At 41.4% G+C, this 20785-nt stretch overlaps 1 protein-coding gene across 1 annotated transcript; it reads right to left on the reverse strand.

Moving 5' to 3' along the window:
- Positions 1-909: 909 nt before the first annotated feature.
- paxip1 (PAX interacting (with transcription-activation domain) protein 1) lies at positions 910-20394 on the reverse strand. Its single transcript, XM_044368684.1, has 23 exons — positions 20187-20394; positions 18016-18150; positions 17605-17648; positions 17411-17474; positions 17098-17208; positions 14517-14592; positions 12970-13497; positions 11717-11829; positions 10644-11538; positions 9674-9768; positions 9369-9464; positions 8895-9032; positions 8123-8244; positions 7659-7843; positions 7389-7432; positions 6357-6424; positions 6158-6260; positions 5624-5792; positions 5416-5516; positions 5078-5212; positions 2255-2330; positions 2036-2096; positions 910-1215 (listed from the first exon to the last, which is right to left on the reverse strand). Exons 1-23 carry the CDS (start codon positions 20265-20267, stop codon positions 1200-1202), a joined length of 3456 nt encoding a protein of 1151 aa, XP_044224619.1. The 5' UTR covers positions 20268-20394; the 3' UTR covers positions 910-1199.
- Positions 20395-20785: the final 391 nt, after the last annotated feature.

Genomic DNA, 20785 nt, shown 5'->3' on the forward strand with positions numbered 1-20785 from the left:
GCTACTTGTGTGACCTTTTTTGTTATCTTCACCTCATCAACATTCTCCCTGCAGACAACTGAGAGACAGACACTTGTCTTAATAAACCTCCTGCTTTGACAAATGAACAGATCAAACTTCTATGTGTTCATCTCAATCACAGTATTATTTTAGTCACATTAGTTATCAGCAGTTGACAAGCTGAGATTCAAGGTGAGCAGAGAGAAACTTTCCTCCTTCAGCAGATGAACGAGGAAACAAACTGCACAGTGAAGGAACATGTGTTACAGGAACTAATAGGACTACCATACAGGGTTCTGAAGTCACTCCTCGCTTTATATGAGTTCCATGAAACGTCTCATGTTCATAAATACATGAGGAGGATGGCTGGCGGCAGACAGCGATATGTAGCACATGACCTTGGCTCGGGCTGTGTCTAATTCAGTCTGTTATAGTTTTGAGGGCAGCACCGCAGGCGCCGCTGCACGCCCCACTCCCCACCCTGCACCCCCCACCACACATGACCCCCAGGCTATCTGTCTGACAGCCAGCAATTAGAACTTCACCAGTAACTACCCCAGACCCTCATTAACAGTTAATTAAATCAAATCTATCAGGAATTATCAGCTCAAACCTGGGAGGAATACCTTCAAGAAAGCTTTCAAAACCTTAAAAGTGAGAACAAGGAGAGGCAGAGCTTTTGTTCTGACTAGAATTTCATTTTGGCTGCTTGTTTTTTTTTTTTCTTGAGATGTATGAGTATGAGATGTTTGACCTGCAAATCAGCTACTGATTCCCAAAATATCTGTTGAGTGATTTAGATAAAGTTTCTTCCATGAGGCTGAAGATGTGTATCATGCTGGTGCTTCTTCTTCTGGTTGGCAGAGAAAGTTTTTAACCCACAACATGATCAAAGAGACAGTCTGCAGATACATTTACAAGTTTTTATTCCAAAAAGCAGTGTGTTCAAGCTGAGGCCTTTACACATTCTATTTTAACAAGAGGAAAAAGGTTAAAATCATCCATAATTTAAACATTCATTTCACAAAAATAACATCCATTTATTTATTCTCAAACATGTAACAAAAAGCTACAAAAGACTGGATATCTATGCACAGGAATAAAAACATAGAAAAGTCAGTGTGGTTGGACTGTACACAGGTTGCTCTTCCTGATTTGTTCCTCCTGCTCCTCTTCTTCATGTCGTCATTGCTTCACCATCAAGTGAATTTATACGTGTGACTGTCAAGGAAACTGAGTACATATCAGTGGACATACTTACTGTACTGCTTTCTTCATTTTTGCTTTCAAAATCAGTTTGTATGAACATGAAAGCAGTTTGAGTGAGTAATGCATCACTGTGGACACCGTGTATCTCTACCTGCAGTAGTGCAGTAACACAACTAAAAGAGTGGACTGATTCATTACAGGAGAAGAATGAAAAACTAAAAGACTAAAGACTAAAGCAGCTTTTAATCTAAAGTATTGAATGTCATTTATTTCATTTCATTTAAATAGTCATGTGTCTCTGGTGCTGCGCTAGCATGCGGCTATCAGATGAGCTCTCATCCATCATATGTTCTTTCTCTTCTAGACAGAGTCTGAGGTGAAAAACGTTTTGGGCTGATTAATGTTCAGTTTCATGAAGTCATTGATAATGCAAGTATGAAATTGTCATAATACAAATAAATTTGTATCAAACGTTCAAATTGAAAAAAATCACACCTTTAAATTTCTAATGAAGAAATGATGATGTCATCTACATACACCAGTAGAACAGTACTACAGTGATGTCTGTACACACAGGTGTGATGCAGGGCTGCTGCTAACAATGCTGAAGGTAAAAACATCACATCAGAGTGATGAGTATCATCCTTTGACGTGATGGAAACAGATTGATTAAATATGACATGAAATATGACATTCAATACTTTATTTGTTTAACGATATTCCTCTTTCTAGTATTTGTCACATGTGTGACTCATGTGTCTAAAAGTAGGTAGAAGGTCCATCAGTTGTATTTCCCTGTCTTTGTCTCTTTGTATAAAAAGGATATGAGTCGTAATCCAGCTTCTGGGTGAGAACTCCTGTCAGGATGAACTCAGCGTTGTGGACATCTGAATGACACACACACACACATCACAACAACATGTTATACTCTCATCACTCAGGAACACATGACAAGACTCTGTGTGTGTGTGTGTGTGTGTGTGTGTGTGTGTGTGTGTGTGTGTGTGTGTGTGTGTGTGTGTGTGTGTGTGTGTGTGTGTCTTACCAATGTTTTTCAGGAAGTATTCTCTACACAGGTGTAGATCATTGTCACAGGAAATTAAGATGATCTCTGGAAGGTTCTGCAACAAAACACCAACATGTAGTTCATACTTAGTCAATAAATCATATAACAGCAGGTGACTGTCTGTACATACTGCTGCCTCAGCATGTCTGATTGTTCTCACTGACTTGAAGAAGTTGGATGGATGGATGGATGGATATGGCTGGTAACTTTCTATATTTTTATCATTTTTAAACCAACAATGAACTGAGCTACTAACAGGTACTGTGAGTATATGTCTTATTCCTCTGCTGTTGTTCAAAACTATTCAAAACATGTCAGTGAGCCACACTGTTCCTTCATCATGAAGACGTTGGTCTCTTAGTTTGTTTCATAAGAATAAAACCAGCCATCATGTTTTCAGTCTCCAGAGAGTAGATCTGTGTAATCATTTACAGAGCTTCACTAGTTTATTGTGCTACATATCACAAGCAAAGTTATCTACAATGTACAATGTAGACAAAACAACATGTTTTTAATAGTTTTGGACAACAGCTGAGGAATAAGATACACACACACACACACACACACACAATACTTCTAGTAGGATGAGGTCATCGTTGGTTTGATGCCACATATACAGGAACACAGAAACGCCTCTAAACCAGCTTTTTATATCTTTATCCACTTCATGCACAGCTGATCTGTGATTTGGTTTCTGACACTTCAGTTTTCTCTGTGTATTGATTAGAGATTTACTGAGATGATCAGGACTGATCCGGGACAAATCTATATCAGCTAAAATAAAGTTGATCAAATGCTGATTTTTTTCTTTGCTGTGTTTTGTCCACCTCATTATTATCTGGTGCTTTAACATGAGGAATGTGCCAAAACAGTCTGCAGAAGATATTTCAGTCTGCAGTCTGAAATAACAGCTGGAAGTTACTGACTTTGATCCAAATAAACAAACTGATCAGCTTCAATTATTGATATGATATGAATGAAAGTTTAACTGACGTGACGTGATCCACTAGAGACAAGACGTCTCACTCTGTTGTAGAAAGCAGTGATGCTACAGAACCAAGGTTGGTCTTTGGAGTTCAGTCATGTTACATGTTGTCCTGAGGTCACTCACAGAGTTAACATTCATTACAGACTGATATGACCTGCCACTGTGACCTTTGTCATTTCACTGGTGAGAGCCATGATCAGCAGCGGTTAGCTGACTGTTTTGTTCTCTGCTACTCTAGTGAGAGAGTTAAGAGTTCAGTCAATCTGTGTATTTTGCCAACCAGGACGTCAGCAGTGGAGTTGCTTGCTGCAGTGTGCTATATATAGAGAAATATTAATAGAGCTGGGCCAAATGACCGAAACCTCATACTGGGATATAGGTCATTTCATATCCCCATGTAATGAATATATAGTTAGTCACCGCTCTGTTGTAAATGGTAAATGAATATACAATGTACTTGTATAGCGCCTTTCTAGTCTTCCAACCACTCAAAGCGCTTTTTACACTACGAATCACATTCACCCATTCACACACATTCATAAGTTGAATGGGTACAGGGGCTACCATGCAAGGTCCCAACCTGCCCATCAGAGAAAGCTAACCATTCACACACATTCATACACTGATGGTTCAGCCATCAGGAGCAATTTTGGGGTTAAGTATCTTGCCCAAGGACACATCGGCATGTGGACTGGAGGAGCCGGGAATCGAACCACCGATCTTCCGATTAGTGGACGACCCACTCTACCTCCTGAGCTACAGCCGCCCCATCAATCCTTTAAACTCTTCTTGGCCTTTTACTAGCAGAGCTTTTAGTGCACTTACAGTAACGTAAAGTAAGTCAACTTCAGCTGGTTCACTACAGTGAACCATAGAGACTCTCACACTGAGCTGAAATGAAACAAGTGCACAAACATTTGGTAAATAACATCAATAAATACAGTGTCGTCTGCATTTTGCTGTCATTTCTAGTCAGTGTGTGGCTACTTTGTCAGCGCGGGCAGGACAGCAGACTGTAGATGCAATAAAAGCTTCACGAGTAAAGAGAAGAGAATGAATCCAAAGATAGACAGACTCCAAATGATGAGCCGTAAAGAGTGTGAAATAAACAATAAATCATCACATGATAGATTTCATCTCATATTCATATTAGGATTTTTGCTGAGTGGAAAGTAGGGGTGCAACGGATCACAAAACTCACGGTTTGGATCGTATCACGGATTTAAGTCACGGATCAGATCTTTATTCAGATCAGCAAAAAAAAAAAAAGGAGGAACTTTTGCCCATGGTCTCAAATGAAATCAACATTCAAGATGTTTAAATAAAATATATATATATATATATATATATATATATATATATATATATATATATATATATTATTCAATGCTCCATTGTTAAATGAAATAGCACTATGAGGCCTGATACTTTGGTCTTTTAAACATGGTAGTGAATGAAACACATCATCAAAACTCGATGATAACTTAACAACACACGTCTTGTCCTGCAGCTTGTTGAATGAGCCTCCAAACAAACATTCACTGCTACCGTCAGTTAGCAGCTAGATGCTAATCAGCTGCTCAGCTGCAGCACATTACCTGCAGGTGTCACTGTGCCTGTGAGATGCTGCCACATGCTGTCTGTCCATGACTTGTACTTACAGCAGTTTGTTTACTTTGTCTTACATTCAATTTTACATTAAACTGCAGTTCACACACGTGCTGAACCGTGGGGGGGGGGCATCGGTACGGATCAACTACGATCCGTCGCACCACTAGTGGAAAGTGCATTGAAGAATTACAGCTATCACTCACCTTGTTCTGTTTATGCTCCATGATCTTTCTGTAGGAGGGCTGTTTGGCCAGCAGCTTCCCTCCAGCACTCTCAAGGATGGACTTCATGGTGCTGAGGCTGGGGCAGATCCCAGGGGTGAGGTAGAAGTACTTCCCCTGCTCACCCATCACATGACACACACACACACACACACACACACACACAGAGTGAGGGACAGGTAGCCAGAGAAATATGTTCATCACAGATTTCCCATGTGTTCTCGTCAGAATCATTCTTCCAGCAGGAAATGTTTGCTATGCATTTGTAATTCTGATGGAGTGTGTGTGTGTGTGTGTGTGTGTGTGTGTGTGTGTCTAACCTTGAAGAGCGGTGCACTGTGGGCTCTCTTTAGTGACTCCTCCAGACTGAAAGCAAACAACACCTCAGCCTCTGCATCCCTTAGAATGTAGCTCTGCTCATCTTTTGACAACAAAAGAAAGTAAGGACAGATGTCAACACACAGGAGGAGAAGAAGAGGACGGTCTCAACTGTAACTAAGCTAATAACTCCTGCCAACACACACATACCCACAAACTTCTGGCTCCTCCAGCTCTCTTCCAGCCAGTCTGGGGTGACGATGTGTTTGACCACAGACATGGCGGTGAGGAACTTGACGGTGCGAGTCACCTTACTGGCCACCAGGTGAGTGACTTTCTGACTCCCGTCCGCTATCTCTCCACCTAAAGCGTGTAACCTCTGGAAGACAGACGACAGAGGAGAAGCTGCTCTTGTGATTCTGTGTTCAAACGTGTTCAAATCAGAAAGGTAAGACATTCTCTGTCCAGGTTGAAAACATTCAAACAGAAGTTCGACCTTGACCACATGAAGAAGACCTGACACACACGTCTGACCAATGATATGCAGCTTTAGCGAGTCATCCTGATTCACATTTGATTGGATAAAAATAGAACCATTTACAGGAAGAGAAAAGGGGGTGATGTTGATATAAAAATAAGTCAAAAATGATTCTGTGAACTTGTAATTTCACCTGGCTGATACAGATACGGATCCCAGTAAAGACATGAGGATGCATGTGAGAGGTTCCAGCAGGTTGACTTTACCTTTGTGTACAGCTGTACTTGTGTGGGCTCGAACCCTGTGAACATGACTCGAGGAGTGGACTCTGGAGGAAGCTTCTTACTGGGAGACTGGATCTCCTCCAGTCTGCACACACACACAAAACCCACATCATCATCATCATCATCATTATAGAATAATCTGGACAGCTGACGTTTTGGTCGTGTATCCAGATGTGCTCACCTGGCCTTCTTGTTAGCAGGCTGGTTAGTGGAGTCAGTCAGCTTCTGCTTCTGGAGCAGCTGCAGACTCTAAACAACACAACCAGAGAGAGAGAGAGAGAGAAACCCATCAGCCCACACAGCAGCTGGGTTTGAAACACTTCACTGACAGTACATGTGATCTAGTATCTTCAATATTCTACACATCAGTGTGAGTAAATGATGGCTGTTTGGTGCCTGACTGAGCAGGTTTTAACAACAGATGACATCAGGTCTATTCTCACATGGCCAACCCTATATACACAAAACACACTGTTATATATGTGGAGACAACCTCAAGCTTTCCACATGTTCAATTAGTCGTCTCCAGGCTCCAATTAGCCCGATATACACTTACTGTAAACTGTCTTCTTCTACAATAAACATGTGAAATCTTGCCACTGTGTATATATATAGTACATGTGTTGTGTACAAAATAGTTTGTCTTGTTGAATTCAAATGGCATTGATTTTTAAAAGCTGGTATACAGATATTTAATAGGAATTTGACGCTTTTTTCAATAATCCTTCAATGAAGAAACATGAATGTTCACTAACAGAACACTTCCTCTACTCCTGTATGTAGATAGAATGAAAGACAAACAGCTGACTAATGGCAACACAGCATATAGAAAACAAGAAGGCACACTGTGGCGTTCATCTCATCAAACAGGGGCTGTGACTAGGGAAGTGATATTTTCATCTGCTTTGTCCACAGTCTCCCATCAACACAGCCACAGCACGCTGGGTAGGCTGATAGTGAACTGTTAGGAACTAACTCAAAGGAAAGCTGTCTGTATGTAGCCTGACTGTTTAGCTTAGTTTGTCCAAAGCAAAAAGATATTGACTTTATAGAGTGACTTTCTGAGGTAAACATTACTGGTTGCTGCTCCCAAAACAACACTGATTTATTCCAATCCTGTTAAAGAGCAATACTTTAGTACAGTAAGAGTATCATTAAAGAAGCAGACTGATGCAGAGTATCAATAAGAGTAGTAGAATCAATAAATGCTCACCGCTAAAGCTTCTGGAGATACTTTGATTGGTGCTCTCCAAGCAGCTACGAAGAAGTACAGAAGCCAAAGTCAGGACATGTGCACATGTTCAACATCTGTTCTTTCAAATACTGATGTTAATATAATGTTCAAATATTCTTTAAATATAATGTCAAGCTGAAGGTAGCTCCTACAAACACACATACACTGCATGTTTCTATAATACTTGTTGTGTGTAATAAAAGCTACTATCCAAGCAGAGATGAGTGTGGTGTTTCCAGCTGTACGTACCCAGCAGGTTCTGGACCAGCTGTGGGTTAGGCACCAGTGGTTCAGGGTGAGTATAGATGGAGTATCTGCTGTGCTGAATCTGTCTCAGTGCTTCAAAGTTACCCAGCAGTATATCACACAGCCACTGGGCGTTCACACACGGGATCTTCCACTCCTTGGCCTTCTCATACTTGAGCCCACTCGGTCTAGATGGGAAATCAGCAAGACAAGCACGTCACCAATACTGGATCACTAGGTGCCATTGGTCCATAGTGAGTGGATGAGCTTCCTAATTCTCAAGACCTCTTCCCCCTCATCTCACAAATTAGTGTTTGTTTCCAAAGCAACTATACAGTAAATGAAAGAAGGGTAGTGTAATGTTAATATCTCATTTGCCTGAAATAACTCTGCTTTACTACATATGATGACACTTTGATTCCTCACAGCAGAGCCTGCTATTCAGCACTCATTGAGGCCTTTCTTACTCTTTACAGATGAGGACAGTGTTGCTGCGACACAGATATCCAGTGTATCTGGCACCAGCCAGGTAGGCCATCAACTTCAGGTCATCCCTGTCAGCATCCACAAAGCCAGTCACTGATATAATCTGAGGGCAGAGAGCACCACAGCAGACAGACAGACATCAGAAACATGTCAGAGGAATACAATATAAAGGTCATATTCTCAGGGAGGGTGGGCCTTGTCACTGTTTCTGTTCTGAATTTGATGGGACAGAATCTCAAAGTGCAGCTACAGCACCAGTCAAAAGTTTGGACACAACTTTTCATTCTCTTCAATGAGAAAGTCTGTCCAAACTTGTGACTGGTACTGCATGCACAGGAGTGTGTTCAGTTTGGTGAAATGATGACTGCAGTTTCACCCGCCTGGAAGGTTTGCAAACCACTGCTGCCCCACATGAAGGAGTATTATCTCTCCTTTGTGTATTTCATTTACTTTTCATTGTATTTTACTGTGCTGTGTTCTGAATAAAGTCTAAACTGAACTAAATTGAAATTGAATATCATCCTTTCACATGAGGGTGAGATTGAAGTGTTCAGGATTCTGAGCAGTACACCTCCTTGTGAAGCTTTTCCTACAAATTCCCAATCTCTCCAAGACTTTAACCTGCTTAAAGAAGCTGGAAAAGGCAAAAAAAAAAGGCAAAAGGGAAAAAGGGCATTTGCTTGACATATGAATGGAAATACTGGTTCATACTATAAGTACCCACACAAACAAAACAGTAGCTGCTGGACCTACATGTTGTGAGCAAGGTTTGGCTCCAGGAGGGAAGGCAAAGGGCAGATGTAACGTTCGATGAGGAGGAACCATCCTCTTTCTCTTCAGTACAGTGTTGAGCCAGTGGGCTGTTACACAGCGTTTCCCTTCTCTGAGGGCCTGGTAGAGAAAACACCACCACAACACACCTCAATACACTGACAAACATCACATGTTTTTAGCTAACTGAATCAAAATGAGTCAAACTAAACTGAATAAAGCAACAGAATAGCTTGACATTCATCATGCATGGTGCAGTTAGGGTGAGTAGTTAACCTCTTCTCCTATCAATATGTTTAAGACATACTATGCAGGATTTGCATAGTATTTCATTTGTCATCTTGTTATCGTCTACATTGTCTCTCTCTGTTACATGATGTCTGATTTGTGTTTGCAGAAAGATACTTACATAAAAAGATCTTTCCGACTCACACGGCCACACACACACATCCTTACCTGTACATACATGTTGCTGACCTGACTCTCACAGAGCAGGTGTGTGCAGCGGCTGGTCAGGGCAGGGTCCACAGCACCTCCACAAGCCTGGATCACCTGCAGGAGGACTTGAGTTAAAACCAACTAATCCACAACATCATTTACCACTTTGGCTCCATCTTTGATGCTAAGTGCTCTTTCTGCATCTTCTTTGAAATACATGTGGAATATGTAATGATTCACCACTCACAACATAAGCTTTTAATCATGTATCACTTCTAAAGGGAGGCTCTGATCTTCTTGCTTGGACTGAGTGACTGTCTTACCCGCTTCCATGTGGCCAGCAGTTGTTTGTCAGCCATCTGTTCTGGGTAGTCAGCAACAGCAAACACACAGCCCAGTAGGAAGCCGTCTTGTGGAACTGAGGATTACAATAGAGAGAAGTTTTAAATCAGTGAAATGAAGGTTCAAAAATAACACAGTGTAACAAAACCTTCTCAGACCGGTTCTTATTATCAAATGGGATGAACCCCACACTGAAGAGGTTCAACTTGCTTCTTTTTCTCCCCATCAACACTGGGCCACCATTTATCACATCCAATAAAAACCTTTTCTCCAAAGTGGTCTCTGGAGTGTAGAAAAGTTAAAACCTGATGATGCAACCTGCCTCAGACTCAACTGTTGAAACAGCTGTCACTCTGGTTGGCACTTCAGTGTAGTTGCATACACTTCTCTGACAAAGCAAAGACTTGCATCAAATATCTACCAAATAAAAGTGATGTTTCAGTTTCACCTCTCGTTCTGTCCTCTCTCACCCACAGGTGCACACTTATCTCCCTCTATCATCCCTTCTCTTGTTAAATTAAAGTTTATTGTCGGAATCATTCGATTCATTTCCATTCCTGATAGAAATACTTGTTCAGCAAAGCAGCCGCCCTGAACAGAAGAGGGTGGGATATGTTTAACCACTGTCTGTCTGAATGCAGTATCAGTCCCACACAAACACCTAAAGTCTGTCTTCTGAGCTCCTGTGTTCTTCCACTAATGTAATGCAATTAAAACAGCTGCCGCCTACCTGAACTCTACACTCCCTCCCTCTCACTACGCTCTGCCAATGAAAGGCGCCTGGTACCACCACCACATCCTATCACTCCAACTTAGCTTTATGACACTAACTGGCGTTGTTCTCTCCTGACTAGATCCTTGCTTGTGTTGTATCTACTCTCAGATGAACATTGTTAAATCCACAGTCATAGTGTGACCATGACAACCTTCCCTGCTGACTCTTATACTCACTTTCTTGTCCCGGCTCATGTCCGAACAGCTGGGAGATCTGAGGAGGCTGCTGGAGCTGAGGTGGCAGTGTGGTCTGCTGCTGCTGATGTTGCTGCTGCTGCATGGCCTGCTGGTTCTGATGCTGCAGAGCCTGCTGCTGCTGCTGCTGCTGATTCTGCAGGTGTTGTTGCTGCTGCATCTGCTGCATGTGTTGCTGCTGTTGTAAGAAATGCTGCTGCTGCTGCTGCTGCTGCTGCTGCAGATGCTGTTGGTGTAACTGCTGCTGATTTTGTTGTTGCTGCTGTTGCTGTAACATCTGCATGCGCTGCTGCTGTTGGAACTGCTGCAGCTGTTGCTGCAGTTGCTGTTGCTGCTGCAGCTGCTGTAGACCAGGCCGTAGGAGCTGCTGGGGTCGCAGCTGCTGCGGGGAGAACACATGCTGCTGCTGTTGTTGTTGTTGTTGTTGTTGTTGTTGCTGCTGCTGCTGCGAAAACATCTGCTGTTGGTGCATTTGCTGCTGTTGTTGCAGGAACTGCTGCTGCTGCTGCTGGGGCAACTGTGGGAACGCTTGCTGTTGTGCAACCTGTGACTGTTGCTGTTGATGTTGTTGCTGTTGGTGATGTAACTGCATCATCTGATGCTGCTGCTGCTGCTGCTGCTGCTGCTGCTGCTGCTGCAGGTGCATCATGGGATGTTGTGGCTGCTGTGGTAACTGTTGGTGTTGTTGCTGGGCAGCCTGGTGTGACTGTTGTTGCTGTTGCAGTAACTGTTGCTGCTGCTCTGCTGTGAGGGGCTGCCCTGCCAGTTTAGACTGATTGAACATCAGAGGATTGGTACTGTTGGGGGTTTGAGTATGGCTCTGATTGGTCTGTTGCTCCAATGGCTTCGTCTGATTGGCTGTCAGATTCTGGATGATCTGTGACAGAGGAGGACAAAGAACAATAAAGTCAAATGTCAAACTAGTCCACTTTCAATCATTTTACAGTGGTTACCATGATAACCAGGCCTTGCTCTTCTACAGGTTAAATTGCCTGAAAGTAAATATGGAAATAAATTCTTAGAACTTTCTAAGAAGAAGCGTTAGGATTTCTTACATGTGCTACATTGGCAGGTCGATTGGCTGGCTGCATGTCAGAGTTGTTGGTGATGTTGCGGAGGGTTCTAGCAGCTGGGCTCCAGCCAGGGATGCCCTCTGGAACTGATACACCTAAAGAGCAAAATCAATGAACATGGTGTGGTTACAGATCTAACTATTCACAGTAAAATTAAGTGCATATAAAATTAAAAATATTTCCTAAAGGTGTATCAATCTGCATTGTGTTCTGGAAACCAAAATGGACAACTTAAATACAAATGATGTACCTCATGGTGGAAAAATCATAGAAAAGTCTAATATTGCTAATCCAATCAGAGACAGTAAAGAGAATAAATGATTCAGCATGTTCAGTGGACTCAGAGTGGATACTTCACACTGATGCATTGACTAAACATTATTACTGATGGATCTTTATTCATTAAAGCCTCCCAACAATTATGAAAAATATTAGATGCCCCCGCCCAGTTACAGTACAATCTCATGTTCTACATGCATGTTCATCAACTGTGTTCCAAACAGTCAGAGTCTCTGTATACAGTGATTCCATTGACAAAATGCAAGTGGACTCAGGAGCTTCTTGACTAATGCATCCACTCATTGACATTACCTAGCCCTATGTCACTCAGTTCCTTAGGGTTTTAATATGAGCTCTCATAGGTTGAACATTGACCTGAAAACATTTTGAAGAAAAACAATCTCTAAATTAACAACATAAAGTTCAAAAAGAACTTATCAATGTTCTGATCTACTTTGATTTGATGTGAATTTGTCTTCCTTAAGGTCCATATACACTTAGTGATTTTGGATAGTCTCAGAAACATGATGAAACCTTTTCATTCTCAGACTGCACAGTGACACACGTCCACCAATGGAGGACCAAACACAGCCTGCATCAAAATTCTGACACATTCTAACAATGTGTCTGCTGCTACAATCCACACCTACATAGCAACCAATGAGAATACAGCATAAAAGCAGAATACACTGGCTGACATGACATGGTCAGCATCATTTTAGATGAAGTTAATTACGCCAACAAATGGCCAAGTTTTACTGCATTTTTCCAAGAGGATGACACTTCCCTACTTGCATTTTTTTCTATTTCCATCATAGCACTACATTTCATCAGATACTCATCACAAAATCGGACCAAAATTGAGATCATGTTGTGACACAGACTGAGGCTACCACACAGTGTAAAGGTCTAATGGAGATAGAAAGAAGAGGGTTATTAACTGTCAACATACTGACCTTGCTGCGTTGTGTGAGTGATGGCAGCAGAAGCCGAGCGGGCCTCTGCTGGCATGGCTCCTCCACCGCCGGGCACTGGAGGAACAGTGGCGCACAGGTTGATCAGCCCGCTGCCTGTAGATGAGACCGGGTCTTTGCTGCCGGGTGGCCCGACCCGCCGCCTGGCTGTGCCCGTTGCAATAGGAGGAGTCGGTGTGACGACTTCTGCGGGTGTCCAGTTGAGGTTGGTGCCCTCTTTCTCTGTGGAGGAGTCGTCGTCGGAGTCGTCGAACATTCGCTCGCTGCGGCGCTCGGGTTTACGGGGGGACGTCGGGGAGATGGAGTTCAGCTTTTTGGGTCCCGGTCGTCTGCGGGGACTGGACTCCTCGCCGGACGAGCCGCCGCTGGACATCCGGGAGCGCCGCGGGCTGTAGCTTCCATCTGAATGGGAGTGCTGGTCGTATGACTCTGCTTCACTCTCCTCCTCTTCCTCGGGCTCCACGTAGGTGAGTCGAGGGTGATAGAGCGCCTCATCCTTCCTGCTCTTGTCTTTCAAAGGTGAAAAAAAGAAGTCAGGGCTAATAACTAGGACTAGATTATTAGACTTCTATCCAATATTTTTTCTATTCTAAGTCTATTCTATTCTATTCTTACAGCACAGATTCCCCTCTGTCCTCCAGCAGGCTGTTTTGAAAGTATTTACATGAAACCTGCATTATTAATGACCACCTACTCTGATTGGCTGGAGGTGTGGCCCCAAACTTCACCCCCAGCCAATTGCAATACGACCTCATGAATAATGCAAGTTCCCGTACACCCCATCTTTAGCTGGAGTAATATGTGCAGCTGTAAGACATGAACTGGAGTATGATCCTGAATGAAGAGGAAGAACAGATGCTCCAAAACACGACAAAATTGCAAAGTTCTGTAGTGACTGGGCTCGGGAGAGGCCAGTGGGCTACATAGTGCCCCCCAAATACAGGGTCATTTTAGAACAAAGTGTCTTTGATGTGCATGAAATTCAGTTGGAAAAACATATATATAGTGTGGTTGTGACAGTTGTTATTGCAACAGCCGTGGTCATAAGGCCTCCACTGGACACAGGTTTACAATGGAGCAGCCAGGTCTCACATAAATCCTGTTGAATACTAATATCTGAAACATTTATAGGTGTTTGTGAGGAAAAATGTCCATTATCATGATCCACTTCACTGTCAAATACAGTAATCATACCGTAGGTCAAAGCTCAACCACAAGTGGAAGAAAGCAATTGAAACATATGACATATGTGTGAGCTACATGTGTCCTATCCACTACTGATGTTAACGTGTAAAACTTTAACATTACAAGTCACCACCAAGAGCTTCCATTGAATAGAAACACAAACAGTAGACAGTCCAGGCTCTTTTAAGACAAATGACATTGAAGTCCCATTATAGTAACTTTATATGGGTATGTGAGTATTGTATCAAAGCTGGCATGAAGATGGCATTACCTTATTTTAACTGGTGAATTGCCAATGGTCATTTTTGGGAGTATTGACTAGTGTCAGCTAATCTAACACTTACCTTTAACAGAATCAGTGATCCAGTCTGGGGTGATGATCTTGATGCCGGGGTGTTTGAGGGCACACTCAAACTTGGCCTAAAGGAAAAACAAAATATATGATTAGGGGAGCCCGCAAAGATGAACAATTACAGCCATATATTCAACATATCCATTCATCTAATTCATTAACACTGCTTAACACAAGTTAAAAGCTGTGGAAAAACACAAATACCACCTTGCAGCTGTATGCCTCCAGTTTACATCCATGTCTGTCTAGACTCAGATTATATTTGTATTTATAAGTGTATTTTCCTTCTATGTGTTCACATGTTTGGCCAATAAAGCTGATTCTGATAGAACACAAAGTTGTCGCCATGACAGCAGACGATACTTCACATATGGATGTTTCTGCAAAGAAGCTACAAATTCTAAAACGTGGATGCTTCACACACACATCTCCAACTCTGCAGCACAGCAACAGTTTCAAGATTACAGTCACAATCTCCCCTTCTTAGTTATGACGTTGTAATGACCAAGGACCAAAAAAGTGTTTTTGCAGAATATTATGATGTCACAGTGAAGTTGAACTTTGACCTTTCGGATATAAAATCTCATCACTTCATCATTTTATCCATTTATTAGACATTTGTGTAAAATTTTGTCAGAATTAGTGTATGAATTCTTAAGTTATGGCCAAAAATGTGTTTTGTGAGGTCACAGTGACCTTGACCTTTGACCATCAAATTCCAATCAGTTCATCCTTGAGTCCACCTGGACGTTTGTGCCAAATTTGAAGAAATTCCCTCAAGGCGTTCCTGAGATGTGACGTTCATGAGAAAACATAATGCCTCTGGCACCGAGGCATGGCCCCGAGAATATAACAAAAAAACTGACTTGAATAAAGACTGTTCACTTGGTGCATGGCTGCTCCAATGAAATAAGATCTGACACAGTGTGAGAATGTGTGAGAAATCAACATTAAGGCTTGTTGACAAGTTAAAGTCATTAAAAAACATGTGTCTTCATGTTATGTGCAGTGTTTCTCCTACCAGAAAAGTTAAAGTTCTGCGTCATGTTCTGTCAGATCTTTAAAAGGAAAGGTTTTTTTTTTTTTACATTTTCAGAGTGAGTGAAGGAATCAGAATAGAGGAGACAGAAGTGAGGAAGAATTGCAGGATGTAATGGTGAAAGAAAAACCAGGAGAAAGTAAAGAAGACACAACTGGGTCAAGTTTTACAGAAAAAGAGAAACACATGGAGGCAACCCAGGAGTCAGGTGATGGAGAGACATCAACACACTGACTTCTACCTGGATGTAGATGAAGAAGTGCTCTGAACTAATCTGTTATCCAAATGTCAACTAAAGGACATCTGAACAAACAAAAGTCAAAGCACAAGATTAAAACTTTAATACAAGGACTAACACTACACTACAACTCTACTAACAGCAGCACTGACACATAGTTTCAGTTATTAGGAAACAAAATGCTGATTCATCATTCATCTAGAAGTCTGTTTTGTTATTCAGTGCTATTATAAACATTGATCTATATTAGGGACCATATAGACCGTGTGAGAATAGAGATTGGTTTTTAAGATAGAGACTGATTGGTCCATCTATCATACATAAGGCCCAGTTCATGTGTGAATGGGATCAGCGATTAATATTCAGGAAAATCTGTACCGCCAGTTTCCCGCCTCAAGACCCAGTAACATTTCTGGGAAAATGTTGTGAATGAAAGCAGTAACATTGCAGGGAGGGTTTCATCCGTCTGATGAACCAATCACAAGACTCTGCTGAATAGAGGACACACTGCTATTTTTTCAATGTTTAAATATTGTGCATGAAATGTTCACAATCCTTTTGTAAATGTCCAGTCAGGTGACTTTAAGGGTATTGCTTTCATAAAGCCATATTGATTATTCAAAGCTCCGTCAGATGCTGAGACACACTCATCAAGCTGATTATTCAAACTCTGAATAATACATATGAAATGAACAAACATTTACAAAAGAGTGTGAAATTGTATTTATTTATTTAAAATATTTAAACAACAGAAAAAAATAGCAATGTCTCCTCTATTCAAGCAACGGCTCCCTTTTAAAAGTCTGTCAATATCACAGCATCATGTTCTGTTTAACATTATTATCTCATCTTTAATATCACCATCCAAATCAGATCTATAATGTTAAACACTCTCCTGGAGCACAGAGCAAAGTTGTGGTGAGCAGGCGTATGGAAAACAGAGATGCAGGGAGTCAGATTTGATGGAGAAGAGACAGCAAACTGGTTTGTAATGAAGCACTCCTGCTGATGAACAGGGCTCAGCGGGAGGACATGCAGCTCCACCACAGGAGCATTTATTCATTGACAAATAACATTATACTCTCTGCTCTGGTTGGGCAGCTACTGCCCCCCCCTCATCTATTCCAGCATTGCCATGACATGTGTGAAAAGGTGCAAGACAGAAATGATCCTGAATGTAGCTGAATGTGTGAATAGTGAAAATCATTAGCAGCACCTGAAAGGTTATCCCAGTAATTTACTGGGAAGCATGTGTGAAAGAGGCTTATGATGACTACACACAGAGCATCTACTTACCCCCTTTGGCTCTTTTACCACTAAATGGGTGACTTTTTTGTTGAGGTTAAGCTGACATTCTCCTCCATAAAATGTTATGTAAGCCCACAATGTGTTGAGATCTTCTGGAAGCTGTGCACACACAAAAACAAAACAAATATACAATAAGACATATGGTGAACTTCTTGTGTCTTTTAAAACATAAAAACAACATTCCTGGAGTTTTTATAACAATCCATGAAATCACTACAGAATTGATCTAGGTCCCTGACCTCTTCTGAGTGAAATATATCCCTGTAAATCCCATGATATTCCAGGAATTACACACACTCACCCTGGGAAGACAAGCTGTCACCCCAAAGAATATCTGTCCTGACTCTGGGGAGAATCCAGTCACTCTGTGGGGTTATTAGTTAAGGAAACACATCACAAATTGACCCAACAAAACCCTTCTTTGATTTCTGGAACAGTTCATTTTTTTTCAAAACATGCTTAAATTACAGCATTTCAGTTATGATAGAAGGATACGGTAACAGGTCTCCACATCGGACTGAGAGGATCACCCAGGACGGCTGGAAAACAGAACAACACTAAGTTAATGCTTGATATTTACTTACAAATAGCTTCAAGTTAATAATAGAATCACATTCAATCACATTAAAATGATCAACCCCACCTGCTGTGAATAACCTTATCAACACATTCTGTTTTTCTGCTTTTAAGTTCATAAAAAAACATTTCATATCTCCACATGAAAGCAAGTCGGTGGGAATTCAAGTGAGAAATTTGAGATCCAAGAATACTGAGTCTCAAAAAACAAAGTTTAATGAAAAGCTTTTAAAAAAAAACAGCCTGATGAAGTTATGAAACTTGAAATGGACAAAATGACTTAAAGCCTAACCTGTGTGAAGTGTCGACATACTCTGGTAGAACTCTTACCTTGACAACAGGCAGGTCAAAAACCTCTCTAGACTCGCCCACCTCTGGGTTGTCCCCGTCTTCTGCGATGATGTGAGTGGCCAGAGCATTGTAGGACACCTCCTTGCCTTTTCCTGCTTTCAGCAGCTGCACCACCTGAGGTATCAGCAGAGGATTCATTGAAATGTTACGGTAGTGCAGACTGGCAGTTCAGAGCAATATTTTGAAATCAATAAGTCATTAGACAGGTGTTTAGAGGAGGTGAGGGGTGCCACAGCAAAGATGTGGCACTTCATCTAGCTTCCTACAGTTAGGGTGTGTTTGGACCAATATTACAAACACAGCCTCCTCAGTCACAACAGAGGTATCGTATGTTCGCAAAAAAGTAGAACCTGGCTCCACTTTTTACCACAAGACAATGCAGTGTTGATTGGCAATGTACTAAATTAGCATAAAGCAAACATATAAAGTCTTATTGATTCATTACTGTCAGCAGCTGTAGGGCTGGGCAATATATCGATATTATATTGATATTGTGATATGAGACTCGACATGATCTTAGATTTTGGATATTTTAATATCATGATAGGGCATAAGTATTGTCTTTTCCTTGTTTTAAAGGCTGCATGGCAGTAAAGTGAACTTACATGACTGTTCTAGCTGTTCCATTATTTGACTTTACCCACTTAGTCATTATATCAACAATACTGATGATTATTTATCAAATATCTCTTTGTGTAATTATTTTGTGAAGGCACCAATAGTATCCCTACAATGCTGTCGCAATATCCATATTGAGGTATTTGGTCAAAAATATTGTGATGTTTGATTTTGTCCATATTGCTCAGCCCTATGCAGCCTGGCAGAATTATCACAGAAACTTATCTAGTAATGACCTCATGTCTATGTGACAAGTTCAGTCAAATTAAGAAAAGACTACAGGATTATGAAGGACAAAACAATACAATTGGGAAAAAACACAACAACAAAAAAAACAATACTCAGTAAAACTATGCTTAAAGTCTGATAATCTGCATCCAGCAGCTGCTTTACACAAATCCACTGCTGTGATGTTCACACAGTCTGGCATTGCTTCAGTGCAAAAACCTGTATGTGTTACACAGAATTTCAGCAAGGCATTCATAGAATGAAATGTCCAGTGCCTCTGCAAGTGCAGATGAAACAAGAGGGCTGGAAGAATAGAGCCATGCAGTGCCATTTAGATCAGATACCATCAGTGTTGTGATAAAAATGTAAAAGACTTCACACTGCTTGTAACAGACTGGGCTTCCCCAGACAGTCAAATATAATATTTTTGTGACTGTGCCTGTTTCACATAAATCCAAAAATGACTGTATGCATTAACTTCAGGAACAGAGTTTCAGGTTGGGCTGAGCTTAGTAACTTCTCTATGAACAACTACTGCACTGCATGTTGACACTACCCAGGTTAATGTTGTTGGTGTATCACTTAACAACAATCTTGCATTTCATCTATAGTAAAATGAAATGTCTTAATGGGACACATCAGCGCATATAACGCCTCTGCATAATATCAACAAGTTCAATAAGAGGTGCGACGAGGGATCACTATTTGGCAGGAAGTACAGCACTGTGCCACAGGTCTCAAGCATCAACGAGCGACACAGCGGCGACACATGCGCAGTGAGGGGCGCACAATCGAGCAAGTTGTAGGTAGTCACAGGTTGATGCTAAATAACATTGAGCATAGTCCTGTGCACCTCTGTGTTTCGTCACACGACAGAACAGCACAGTAACAGTACCACGGCCAAGGCTTAGAAGCAGCACACTATCAAACTCTAGCTTTATCACTAGCTTAGCAAGATAAACCGGAGGCTGTAAGCTAGCAGCTAACCATCTGTGCAACTAGGAAACTCACAGCGAACACTGAAAGGCTGTATGAAAAGTGCAAAGCTCAGTAGCTTCAAATACCTTTGATAACAGTCAACGAGATTCATGAACACAGTTTCACACACAACTCTACGAGACATAATATCAGTAGCTGCAGGGTAATGCTTGCTACAGAGCAAGCTCACTTGTTTCTCACGTAGCATGTAAGCCAGTTAGCTAGCTAGTTAGCTTGTCCAACAAAAACCCCATTTAGATTCAATGGTGCTAGCAAGTTAGCATGCTACAAACCTAGCTGCAAGCAGCTAACGATCAGAGCCTCACCTTTTGGTCAATGTCCCCAACCACGTAGAATTTGACATCTTTAAAAAGTTCATCGGAAACCTTGTTTTCCTCTTCAGACATGATTGTCCATTAATGTCATATGAGTATATATTTATAACTAGTCAAACTCTAAAACACTAAAACTCTTCGGAGCTTACAGTACACTGGAGACTCTAGCGCCAAATCGCTGAGCGCGCCTTGGACTACAGCATTCTGAAATGGAGAGGGGTGTTTCAAATATAATATTAATTGTCTATTCATTTGTTTTGTCTTCTATAACTCTTTAATGCATAGCATCCTCTAACTTTGCTTTGTAAAAATAAGAATGTGTCAAGTGTTATGATATAACGGATTTACATAGACGTAAATTTATCTATATTTTTTCTAATGGACATGCAGTCCCCCTATATAATGAAGGTTCATGTTTTCAGCTAAACGTGTAACCTAGATCGTCACAACCAGACAGTGAGATGAGGACATTTCAGTATTTCATGACATTTACAATAAAGAAACCATAAAGTACATGTTTAAAAAAAATCCATCGTTGTATGTCATTGTGCGAGAGCATAACGTTTTGCAAATGTTCATCTTTCACCTAC

Source organism: Thunnus albacares, chromosome 12, assembly GCF_914725855.1.
Source record: "Thunnus albacares chromosome 12, fThuAlb1.1, whole genome shotgun sequence".
Taxonomy (NCBI): Eukaryota; Metazoa; Chordata; class Actinopteri; order Scombriformes; family Scombridae; genus Thunnus; species Thunnus albacares.

Bases quoted from the DNA above. Each gene is read 5' to 3' on its own strand.
- paxip1 (XM_044368684.1), bottom strand. From the start codon at position 20,267: ATGTCTGAAGAGGAAAACAAGGTTTCCGATGAACTTTTTAAAGATGTC. The intron at 17,209-17,410 runs GTGAGTGTGTGT...GTGTGTGCACAG, and splicing joins TGACAGCTTGTCTTCCCAGG to CTTCCAGAAGATCTCAACAC. The intron at 11,830-12,969 runs GTCAGTATGTTG...TTTGCTCTTTAG, and splicing joins CACTCACACAACGCAGCAAG to GTGTATCAGTTCCAGAGGGC.